The sequence below is a fragment of the Chanodichthys erythropterus genome, chromosome 5 (genome assembly GCF_024489055.1).
Source record: "Chanodichthys erythropterus isolate Z2021 chromosome 5, ASM2448905v1, whole genome shotgun sequence".
NCBI classification, from domain to species: Eukaryota; Metazoa; Chordata; class Actinopteri; order Cypriniformes; family Xenocyprididae; genus Chanodichthys; species Chanodichthys erythropterus.
Window position 1 is genome coordinate 25501539 of NC_090225.1, and position 12688 is coordinate 25514226.

At 36.3% G+C, this 12688-nt stretch overlaps 2 protein-coding genes across 3 annotated transcripts in view; both read left to right on the plus strand.

Annotated features, from left to right (window-relative positions):
• Positions 1 to 1309, plus strand: part of si:ch211-130h14.4 (uncharacterized) — a 42329-nt gene extending 41020 nt beyond the window's left edge. For both annotated transcript variants that reach the window (XM_067386699.1, XM_067386698.1), the window contains exons 12-14: positions 294 to 439; positions 528 to 648; positions 985 to 1309. In XM_067386699.1, the coding sequence (XP_067242800.1) occupies positions 294 to 439; positions 528 to 648; positions 985 to 1026 (309 nt within the window). In that variant the 3' untranslated portion in view covers positions 1027 to 1309. The remainder of the gene's footprint in view (positions 1 to 293; positions 440 to 527; positions 649 to 984) is intronic.
• Positions 1310 to 2012: 703 nt separating this feature from the next.
• Positions 2013 to 11312, plus strand: tbxtb (T-box transcription factor Tb). The gene is made up of 8 exons (XM_067385424.1): positions 2013 to 2331; positions 2689 to 2953; positions 3042 to 3176; positions 3293 to 3354; positions 4793 to 4854; positions 5052 to 5228; positions 10194 to 10323; positions 10778 to 11312. The coding sequence occupies exons 1-8, from the start codon at positions 2126 to 2128 to the stop codon at positions 11040 to 11042; spliced, it is 1302 nt and encodes a 433-aa protein (XP_067241525.1). The 5' UTR covers positions 2013 to 2125; the 3' UTR covers positions 11043 to 11312.
• Positions 11313 to 12688: the final 1376 nt, after the last annotated feature.

A 12688-nucleotide genomic window follows, 5' to 3' on the forward strand; every position in this document is an offset into this window, starting at 1 on the left:
GAGAAAGAATAGAAAAGAAACGTAAAGTAGTCCATGAGATTAATGCACTATATCCCACAACTTCTGAAATTAAACAGTACCTTTTTGAGGAGTTTAGACATTTAATAATCACTAATGATCTCCCCCTCTACCACCCTCTATCAAATACCATTCACACTTTTGTTCACTTCAAAAAGTATGTCTTTGGATGTGTAAATGATAACTAATGTTAATTTTGAGGCACCTATTCCTTTACCTAATGTGCTTTTATAGTTAATTTATTGTTCAACATCAACACTTTTTATTTTGAGGAGATGAAGCATGAATATTCTCACAACATCCAAATTCAGAAGACCAGATGCCCTACAGAGCCTGACCCTACTACACACCAGAATGATCAGGGTAAACCTGAGGGCCCAGATTCCTTAAGTGAAAGTCCAAATGCACATTTCTCACCAAGGTCAGGAATTACTATGAATGAAGAGTGTTGATGAATGTGTCAGTCATTTTGAATTTCAAACTTTATAATTTTTTATTCATGCAAGTAGTCTCCAGCCAGCTGGGAAAAGCACAGAAGAATCCTCATCTAGTTGTGCTGGAGATCTTCATTCATCATATACAGATGTGCCTCTATGCATATCTGATGTCTATACTAAACATGCTGTTGAGGTACTGACACTGTATGTGTTTTAATCACTTGATATAATGCAGTTATTGTGTACATGTTTTTACATTGTACTTATATTTAAAAATGACCTCTATGTATTATTTTTTTTCTGTAATGACATTTATAAATACAATGTTGTCCCTTCCTTTACAGTTTAACCCACCCTTAAAAGTAACCATACCACCCATATCCCACCTTAATAGCAGTTGCAATACAATTTTTTATGTAAAGATACCTAATATAAAGTGACAAGTTGTTGTTTTTTAAAACCCAACTATAATACAACAATATTAAATCAAAATCAGATTTAAGTTAACTGCAATTTTACTTTGTTTCAGGTGGAAAACTGTGACATGAAAATGTGGACAAATTATACTTAGACCACTGGTGTTTTTAAAACAGGTCCAAGATGATGTTGCTGTTAGAGGAAAGAAAGATAGAGTTGTCCTTTTTAAACTTTTTTTCCATTGCAATGTTTAATTTACTATGAATTTACTTAATAATTATCGAAATGATAGCCTAATATAGTTATAGCCTACATGCTTTATAGTTAAAGTAGACTCTTTTAATCATGTCATGTTAAAAATGTAAGCCTGTCTTCATTTGTTACTCAATTGTACACATATTTTGGTATTCAGATGCCTTTTAAATAAAAAAAAATTCAAAAGTGTTGTTGTTTCTATGAAATCTTTTTACCGGAAGTTTTGTCGCCTAGATGACGCTTTTCACGCTATTTTATGAACACCCATTGTCCTGAAACGCGTCCAGTCGGATGGCGTTTCCTCCGCTTTTGACACCTTTGGAGAAAGATTCCCACGGGCTTTAAACTCATAAACATCTACCAACATTCATCAGCACTTAGCCATGGACTTACACAGCCCTTGGGTGTTTATCATTTGATATATTTTTTTACAATGCAAATTTTCTTCCAATTTTTTTCAAATTATACACGATAAAATAAATATGTATAATTATGCCTTTTTGTTTCGTATTTTCTCCCAGTGGCATTCAGCAGATGACAGCCTAATGCATCTAACATACATTCAAAGTTTGAATTATTATTATTATTATTTATTTATTTATTTATTTATTTATTAAAAGACGTGCATTGATAGGGTTGACCGGCACTGTTTTTTTGGATTTTTTTTTTTTTTTTTTTTTTTTGAGGAAATCGTCGATATAGGGCCTATCCTATTTTAAATGTGCCGTTGTGACTATGAATATGTGTAAATATTTACGCATTTCTTTACACCAGAGCTCTGAACCAATGACTGGCCAGACCGCAAACATCAAAGCGGAGACCAGCCAATCAGCAAAGCACGGGGAGCGTTTTACCTGGGGAGTATTTAATTGGATGCATCTCTTCTAGTCTTGGGCGTATTTTGACTGAAGAGCTCGCGCAGTTTGGATATATATATATTTTTTTTTTTGTGTGTGTGTGTGTGTGTGTGTGTGTGTTGGAGACGATTGGATAGCAGAATGGCATCTGGGTCTGGTGACTGTCCGGAAAAGAGCATCCAGTATCGGGTGGATCATTTACTAACTGCGGTAGAAAATGAACTTCAAGCTGGCAGCGAGAAAGGAGATCCAACAGAAAGGGACCTTAAAGTCAGTTTGGATGAAAATGAACTTTGGCAGAAGTTCAAAGAACTGACTAATGAAATGATAGTGACCAAGAATGGCAGGTATTTTTATTTTAGCCAGAAGAAATATTTAATACGCTCTAGAATTACACTCTGAAAAGTCAAAATGTGCAATTGTTACCTTAACTGTTGTTTATTGATCTGTTGATTAGTTGATTGTCTTATTAGGCTAATACTTATTAAAGTTAAGGATTTGCCACATAAACATTTTTCAACTATTTTTTTTGTTTCTAGCCAAATTGTTTTATTTTGTCAGTGTAGCCTACACACTTAGTATGTGGAAAAAAATGTCCTCCTTATTCTTTTACATTATTATATTAATTTTAGCTGAATTTAAATAAATCGAATACGATGATGATTCCTCTAAGTTTAAATGTCTCTGTTCATTGTTGTGATCAGGCGCATGTTCCCAGTGCTAAAGGTGAATGTGTCCGGTCTGGACCCAAACGCCATGTACTCCTTCTTGCTGGATTTCGTGGCAGCAGACAATCACAGGTGGAAGTATGTGAACGGTGAATGGGTACCGGGTGGCAAACCCGAGCCACAAGCCCCGAGCTGCGTCTACATCCATCCAGACTCGCCAAACTTCGGTGCGCACTGGATGAAAACCTCAGTCTCCTTCAGTAAAGTCAAACTCACCAACAAACTGAACGGAGGTGGTCAGGTTCGTGGACTAACCTAAAATTGAACTACATGAAATCGAATGAAGTAAATTGATTACTATAGGAAAATTATGTCCCTTTTTTTCATAGATTATGCTGAACTCGCTGCACAAGTATGAGCCACGTATCCACATAGTGCGCGTTGGTGGTCCACAGAGAATGATCACCACTCATTCTTTCTCTGAGACACAATTCATAGCAGTTACTGCCTACCAGAATGAAGAGGTAACGCGTTTTATTTTTCTACAGTGTGATTTTATAAAGCATGTCAACGAATGAACAATGATATTGTATTGTGCATAATAATAACACAAGATGATATCTGAAATTTGCACTTTTAGATTACTGCTCTCAAAATTAAATACAATCCATTCGCCAAAGCTTTCCTGGATGCCAAAGAAAGGTTTGTTTGTTTTTATTTATTTATTTATTTATTAGACTTTATATATATATATAAGTAATACATGTGAATTATAAACTAACATTATAAATACCGGAGTATTTATTTATTTATTTATTTATTTATTATGTTTGAAAGTAATGTTTTGTTCAGACACATACCTGTTGTGGTAGTAATAAACTGTATACAATAAAAAATATATAGAACACATATTTGCCCTCATATAATTGTAACAAATTTATGGAAATGTATTGGAATTTCACTTTGGAGGATACAGTTAAAGGGTTAGTTCATCCAAAAATGAAAATTATGTCATTAATGACTCACCCTCATGTCGTTCCAAACCCATAAGACCACCGTTCATCTTCGGAACACAGTTTAAGATATTTTAGATTTAGTCCGATAGCTTTCTGTCCCTCCATTGAAAATGTTTGTACGGTATACTGTCCATGTCCAGAAAGGTAATAAAAAGATCATCAAAGTAGTCCATGTGACATCAGTGGGTCAGTTAGAAGTTTTTGAAGCATTGAAAATACATTTTGGTCCAAAAATAACAAAAACTACGACTTTATTCAGCATTGTCTTCTCTTCATGGTCTGTTGTATATCCGCTTTCTCTCCACAGTGACGCTGCTGCTTCTTCTTCTTCTTCTTTCCTGTTTTACGGCAGTTGGCATCAATTTTATTGGTGCATTACCGCCCCCTTCTGCTCTGGACAGTGACGCGATTAGGACATCCACGACATGCACACTTACGTACCATTTAAAAAAAATATAGCAATATAGTGTCACTTCCGGAGTCACTTTCGGAGTCGTGAACGCGGATATACAACAGACCAGGAAGAGAAGACAATGCAGAATAAAGTCGTAGTTTTTGTTATTTTTGGACCAAAATGTATTTTAGATGCTTCAAAAACTTCTAACTAACCCACTGATGTCACATGGACTACTTTGATGATGTTTTTATTACCTTTCTGGACATGGACAGTATACCGTACATACATTTTCAATGGAGGCACAGAAAGCTCTTGGACTAAATCTAAAATACCTTAAACTGTGTTCTGAAGATGAACGGAGGTCTTATGGGTTTGGAACGACATGAGGGCGAGTCATTAATGACATAATTTTCATTTTTGGGTGAAATAACCCTTTAAATTAAAAATGTCCAAGTGTTTAAAACTATGTGTTTAAAGTAACTTACAAAACCACTGATAGAGAAAACAAGCATTTGTATAATTGGACTTTTAACTCATAATTTTCACCATGGAAAAAATCATGTGAACAATTTTGTCAACCCATGTTAACAACTGGCCCCAATCCTCCTCCATGTGAACATTGTTGAGGACTTATATTGTAAAAATGGAGAAAAAAAAAAACAAACAAGTTTTTGTTAGAACTAAGATAATATATTATATAAATTATCTTCTTTTTTTTTCTTTCCAGAAGTGACCATAAGGACATAATAGATGATGTCAGTGAAAGTCAACAGTCTGGCTATTCTCAATGTAAGATCAAATTTATTTTATTAATCATTGCAATAATCATCAGTGTCATTCATTTGGATTAAAGTTATTTCACAATTCTCTATTAAATGTGGACTGATCCTGTCCAGTTTATGTTGTGCAGCAGTTGTGTATTTATAATAATTGCAGTTATGTGCAAAATGAATTTCCTGTTGACTCTCATTTTCCTGTTGGTCTAGTAAGTAGCTGGTTTCTGCCAGCCACAGGGTCTCTCTGTCCTTCTGCAAACCCTCATGCACAGTTTGGCAGCCCACTATCTCTATCCTCACCCCATGGCTGTGAACGTTACTCGACTCTGAGAAGTCACCGGTCCACACCATACCCCAGCCCATATGCACACAGGACGGCCTCTCCCAGTAAGTTACTCCCTCCCATATTGTCCTACAAAGTTCCCAATCACTGCTAAACTGTAAAACTAAACATAAACATACTTTCTGAAAGGCAATATGGACTATTCCTAACCTGCTATTTAAGGAAATTGTGTATCATATCTCATTCATGCTTCAGCATATTCAAATATATGCAGTGTTGGTGAAAGCTACTTTGGGGGTAATTTGTTACAATATTGCGTTACTCCCTAAAAAAGTAACTAATTGCATTACTTATTTTTTATGGAAAGTAATGTGCGTTACTTAGTGTTGCGTTACTTTTGCCTTACCTTTGCTCACTTGGGCTGGGCTTGCTTGTTTGTTTGTTTTTTAATAACAACATTTTTATTTTATATTTGGCCAAATGTAAAAGCCCTTTCATACCAAAAGTGAAATGAATAAGATTCCGGCTGAAAGAAATGCAAATTCACATCTAGAGAGCGCAACTCAAACAAACCTTTCAGCTGTGCTGCCATTCTGAATTGCAGAAGAATAGGACGAGAAGAAAGTTCAAAGCTTTTAATTCAGCAATAAAAACAAACAAACCAAAAAACAAACAAAAAAGAAACACAAATGTGATGTTTAACTAAAATATTTTTTGCTTATTAGTATGGGTGAATTGGATAATCAAAGGTCAGCAGCAAAGACACTGGTTCATAAAGTGAGCTTAAATGCATAAAGTATATTTGTGTCATTTAACAATCAATTATTGCAGGTTTGCATAGTATTCTGAGTTTACATTTCACTGTTTTTATTGGTTTTGAGGAATACTGAATCTGTTTTTGTGTAAGTGAGATGAGTGCTCACATTAAGTCTAGAACTATAGTAACCATCATGTTTACACAGTGCACACAACGCCTCTGCACCTTACTCACAACTTGCATTTACTTATTTGAAAAAGTAACTCAGATATTTTGTTGTAAATTTAAAAGTGATGTGTTATTGTACTAGTTTTAGTAAACTTTACTGATTACATAACTTGCATCACTTGTACTGTGTTACCCCAACACTGAATATACGACATTTCTATCTGTACGCTGCTCATACAGAGATGGAGCGTTTACTGTGAACTAGGGCTGGGAGATATATCGCATGCGATTGTCACAATCGCCTTCGATAATGAACGCGATATTGCGTAGCTTGTCAGTGAACTACGTCTCTGTCTATTAAAGGTGCCCTAGAATGAAAAATTGAATTTATCTTGGCATAGTCAAATAACAAGAGTTCAGTACATGGAAATGACATACAGTGAGTCTCAAACTCCATTGTTTCCTCCTTCTTATGTAAATCTCATTTGTTTAAAAGACCTCCGAAGAACAGGCGAATCTCAACATAACACCGACTGTTACGTAATAGCCCGACTATTACGTAACAGTCGGTGTTATGTTGAGATTCGCCTGTTCTTCGGAGGTCTTTTAAACAAATGAGACTGTACGCCCCAATATTTGCATATGCCAGCCCATGTTCCCAACATTATGAAAGGCATTAGACAAGGGCAGCCAGTAATGTCTGGATCTGCACAGGTGAATCAACAGACTAGGTAAGCAAGCAAGAACAATAGAGAAAAAATGGCAGATGGAGCAATAATAACTGACATGATCCATGATATCATTATATTTTTAGTGATATTTGTAAACTGTCTTTCTAAATGTTTCGTTAGCATGTTGCTAATGTACTGTTCAATGTGGTTAAAGTTACCATCGTTTCTTACTGTATTCACGGAGACAAGAGTCGTCGCTATTTTCATTATTAAACACTTGCAGTCTGTATAATTCATAAACACAACTTCATTCTTTATAAATATCTCCAACAGTGTAGCATTAGCCGTTAGCCACGGAGCACAGCTTCAAATCCATTCAGAATCAAATGTAAACAATATAATAGTATACAACACTCACATAATCCGATGCATGCATGCCGTTTACTCATTTAATTCTTCTCCTGAATCCTATTCTTCTGTATTCCATAATGGCAGGACAGCTGAAAGGCTTGTCTGAGCTGCGCCCTCTACTGTATAGGCTTGAATTCGCATTTTCTTTAGCCTGAGGTTTATTCATTTCACTTTTGGTGTGAAAGGGCCTTAACATTTGCCAAAACTATAACTTTTTTGTTGTTATAAAAACAAACTAACAAACAGCCCAATGAGAAAAAAGTAAAGCAAAAGTTAAATTACTTGCCATAAAAAGTAACTAAGTAATGCAATAAGTTACTTTTTTAGGGGGTAACACGATATTGTAATGCATTACTTTTAAAAGTAACTTTTCCCAACACTGGTCATAACACAGCGTTTTTCAAATGGGGCTTTTCATGTGGGAACTGCAGGAGACTCCTGAGTTGATGAAAAGCTAATAGTTGAATCAAATGTAAAAATGTGAAAATGAATAAACCTCAGGCTAAAGAAAATGCGAATTCAAGCCTATACAGTAGAGGGCGCAGCTCAGACAAGCCTTTCAGCTGTCCAGCCATTATGGAATACAGAAGAATAGGATTCAGGAGAAGAATTAAATGAGTAAATGGCCCTGTCCCAAATGGCACACTTCATGTGCACTTTTGGTCTTGTGGACTTACAATGGCCACTGCGTGCGCGTGTCCATTAAGTCCACAAAACCATAGGGTGTCCCATTTGTCATTTAAGCTTAAAGAAGGGTGCTCGTGAGTGCCCCCTTTGCGGCTGCTATGCGCCCTCGATGCACACTTCTGCTGAGCCCTTAAGACTGGCCCTGTCCCAAATGGCACCCTAAACCCTCACGGTCTTCCTCTGAGTCCGCACTTTCACGACGTAATGCCGCTTTGACTGCTGGGTAAAGTCCTCTGCGTATCTCACAGTCTTGTCGCATTGAGGGCGCATAGCATCCGCAAAGGGGGGGTGCTCACGAGCACTCTTCTTTAAGCTTAAATGACGAATAGGACACCCTACGGTCTTGTGGACTTAACGTACACGCGCACGCAACGCGTTCAGTCCACAAGACGAAAGTGCACATGAAGTGTGCCATTTGGGACAGGGTCTCTGTGAGCTACACAGAGGATTTTACCTGGCAGTCAAAGCGGCATTACATTGTGAAAGTGCGGACTTAGAGGAAGACCGTGAGGGTTTAGGGTGCCATTTGGGACAGGGCCAATGTATGCTCACGTTTAGTCTAGAACTAGTCTATAGTAACCATCATGTTTACACAGCGCGCACAACACCACTTTCTCTCAAAATGGGGACACGAGAGCTGTCTGTCAATAAATTGGGAAACAAAGTAACTTGTGTTACGTATTTGATAAGATAACAGATATTTTGTTGTAAATTAATGTGTAATGTGTTACTTTACTAGTTACTTGAAAAAAGTAATCTGATTACGTAACTCACGTAACTTGTAATGCAATTAATTTTTTTAACTGCCTATTTTGGGGCATCATTAACTATGCACCGATATATAGGTTGCAGCCCCTTTAATTCTCGTGCTCCCCCGCCCCGGAGCTCGTGCTTGCCTTAAACAGGAAACACAAAGTTCACACAGCTAATATAACCCTCAAAATGGATCTTTACAAGATGTTTGTCATGCATGCTGCGTGCATGGATCGGATCATGTGAGTATAGTATTAATTTAGATGTATTACATTTGATTCTGAATGAGTTTGAACTGGTTATGACACACAACAACCAATTGGGAGTGTTCATGCAGAAAACATGAACATGCTGGAGATATGAGAACTCTGGTTTTGGAGAAGATTTTCGGCAATTAAAGGGTTAGTTTACCCCAAAATGAAAATAATGTAATTTATTACTCACCCTTGTGCCGTTTTACACCCGTAAGACCTTTGTTGATCTTCGGAACACAAATTAAGATATTTTTATTGAAATGCAATGACTCAGTAAGGCCTGCATAGCCAGCAATGACATTTCCTCTCTCAAGATCCATTAATGTACTAAAAACATATTTAAATCTGTTCATGTGAGTTCAGTGGTTCAATATTAATATCATAAAGCAACAAGAATATTTTTGGTGTGCCAAAAAAAACTAAATAACAACTTATTTAGTGATGGCTGATTTCAAAACACTGCTTTAGGAAGATTCGGAGCATTATGAATCAGCGTATCGAATCATGATTCGGATTGCATGTCAAACCACCCAACTGCTGAAATCACATGACTTTGACGCTCCGAACTGCGTATTCGACACACTGATTCATTTTGCTCCGATGCTTCCTGAAGCAGTGTTTTGAAATCGGCCATCACTAAATAATTTGTTGTTTTTTTTGGCGCACCAAAAATATTCTCGTCGCTTTATAATATTAATATTGAACCACTGTGCTCACATGAACTGATTTAAATATGTTTTTAGTACATTAATGGATCTTGACAGAGGAAATGTCATTGCTCCCTATGCAGGCCATTACGATGGTAAATTATCAAAATTTTCGTTCCGAAGATTAACGAAGGTCTTACGGGTATGGAACGACATGCGCGTGAGTAATAAATGACAGAATTTTCATTTTTGGGTGAACTAACCCTTTAATTGATATCAGTCTGTAGCTCACAGTGGGCGTTACTTTATACTATTACTACTATGCTATTTTTAAAAAATTTTTGGACCTGACAGTACCTGCCCCTGTTTACGTTACTGAACAGAAACAAGATGTTGGAGATTCTGCTAAAGGTTTGGACTTTAAGCTTGTTCAATGAGGGTTATAATGAGAATTTTCTTCTTTTGCGTGAACTGTTCCTTTAATGACTCACTCAAACAAGTTCTACTGACCACAGAGTGTTTGACATTCCTGAAGCTTTTGTATTTGAGTTTACGCTCATAAACAGGGGAACTTTGTTGGTGGAATGCTAACCCATAGCTACTGGGTTTTTGAACACTGTCACATCACCTCCAGGTGTAGGAGAGAGAATTCTAAAGCTATTGATGGAACAGGTCTGAAACTGATCATGTGACAAGGTCCTATGTGTTGTTTATATTGCAGCTGGTTACTCTGAAAGCTCAACATGTCTCTCCATGTTGCCGTCTCATGATAACTGGTCCAGCCTTCAGATGTCCTCCCACTCCAGTGTGCTCCCAATGGGCCACAGCTCTCCCCCAAACTCAAACTCTAGGTGAGGCTCTTTTACCATATATCACAGCCAATAAATCACACACTTCTACTACAACTTAATAAATGCTTTAGAAGTATTTAGTTCATGTTAAATATACATAATTTTCCTTGCTTCTTCCTTGCACATCCTCACAGGAAAGTAAAATCACAAATAAGATCTCTTTAATGTCTCAGTAGTTTCTCCTAAAAGCAGTGAGATTAACTGGAGGTTTTCTTGAGGGGGAAAAAAAACCTCCATTAATCTTACATGCAAGTTTAATAAGAGATCGCAACAATGTCATATAAAGGAGAGCCAGAAGAGGGCCCTTAATTGCAACAAATTAAGCTCTAGTAATAAAATGCACTCCCAGTTTGCTAATCTGACCAATAATATTTTCCTCTGGGTTGTTAAATTCATATTGACGTGATGTTGTACAGCACTGAAAGCTCATTATTGTTTTATATCCTGTTTGCAGTCAGTACACCAGCTTGTGGTCTGTAGGGAACACATCTTTGACCCCAGCGTCTCAGGCTGGAAGTATGACCAGCGGTCTGGGCTCCCAGTTTCTCCGCGGCTCTGCCAGTCACTACAGCAGCCTGACTCACCCAGCGCCCTCTTCTGGCTCTCCTTTATATGACTCCACAGCTGTGGCTGAGGTGCACGAGGCTTCACAATATGACAGTTCAGCCCATGTACGCCTTCCTACAGCCTGGACCCAAATCACACCGTCCTCCTTGTAGGAAGTTGACCCTACGGACTAAATTAAAGCTGTGTATAGCTGAACTATTGCTTTTATGCAATATCTTTTGACACCTATATATTAGACCAACTGGTTTCTCTGTTTTTGCAGTGGAAGTGACTCAAGTTGGTGTGATTTTTATTCTTTACACACAAAACTAATTTCGAGATTTGTATGCCTTACATTCAAAACTAAAGACTTAACTGAATTCTTTCTTTCTTCAAAACTCAATTTGTAAGTGTTATATGATTTTGTCTTTGAGTAATGCTAATTCAACCAGTGGAAGCCATATGGGGTTTATAAATATGCAAGTCATCATTTTAAGGCATATTGTACATAAGGCTTATTTATTATGTCTCGTTATGAAGGAAACTATGTGCACATTTGTGAAGAAAAACTTTTGTAAAAAGAATAAATGTTTATATTTTTGCATTTGAATTCAGCATAGATAAAAATGTAAATGCTCTTCACATTGTGTTATTAAACACATTTCTGTACATTTATTTAACAACCTGATTTTTTTTTTCTTGCTGCATATTTAGTAAGTTAATGTTGTTTAAAGATAAACTTAGTCTAACAAAGTTTTGCAGAAAATTGAGAGATGAACATTACTATTGGAAAAATTAAAAATGAACAACCATACTCTATACAAGTTACAAATAAAAATGTCAATTGATAAAAGAAACATGAATACTTTTTACGACACCCCCCCACCACCACCACCATTTTCCATTGTACATATAGTAAAATTTTTTCTCTCTTTTTATCTTTGTTAATTGAGCTATTTTATGTCAAAAGATCAAAAGTAAAAATATAGAAACAGAAAAAAAAATGAATGCATGTAACAATGCATAGAATAGATGGTTAAAGCTTTTATAAATGCTATTTTATAAATGCCAAGTTATTTTTTTAACATCAATATAATCAATTGTGCCATCAAAATCAAAAATAATTTTCTTTAAAACATTTTACGGACAGCTTGTCCCTAGTCATAAGGGTGTATTTTTCTGTGTAAGTCTTGAACTTTTAAATGGATCTAGATCCTTCTTCTGAGATTGCTTATGGACACTGCTTATGGATTCTGCACCCAGCAGGTCAAAACTGTGTTGTCCTCTCTCATGTGAAAATTCCACTCACTTAGGTGAGGAATTGCATCCATCTTCAGACAATCCAGCCGTTTAACAGTGGGGCCAAAGGAAAGCATGAATGATTGCCAAAACTTTTCCTTGTCAACACAGGAGAAATACTGAGGTCTCTAAGAAATAACAAGTCATTTTAATTTACACATCCATGAGAATGGAATAATTAAATCCTGTTGATTACTTCTGTTCTCTCACGGCGGTTTTATTTTTCATTCTGACTCAAAATCAAATGCTCATAATATCTCCCTAACTGTCTATCCGACTAAACAAATTTTAGAATAACCAGAATTGTATTAAGACGAAGAAAGTAACTTCTTTAATGTAATATAATACAAATTAAATTTATTTAAATGCATATTTAAACTAACTACCATAAATGTGTACAGACAGAGATGCACTTAAAGGGTTAGTTCACCCAAAAATGAAAAAAAAAAAAGAAAAAGAAAAAGTAATTTATTTATCCCCCTCATGTCGTTCCATGCTCGTAAGACCTTCGTTCATCTTT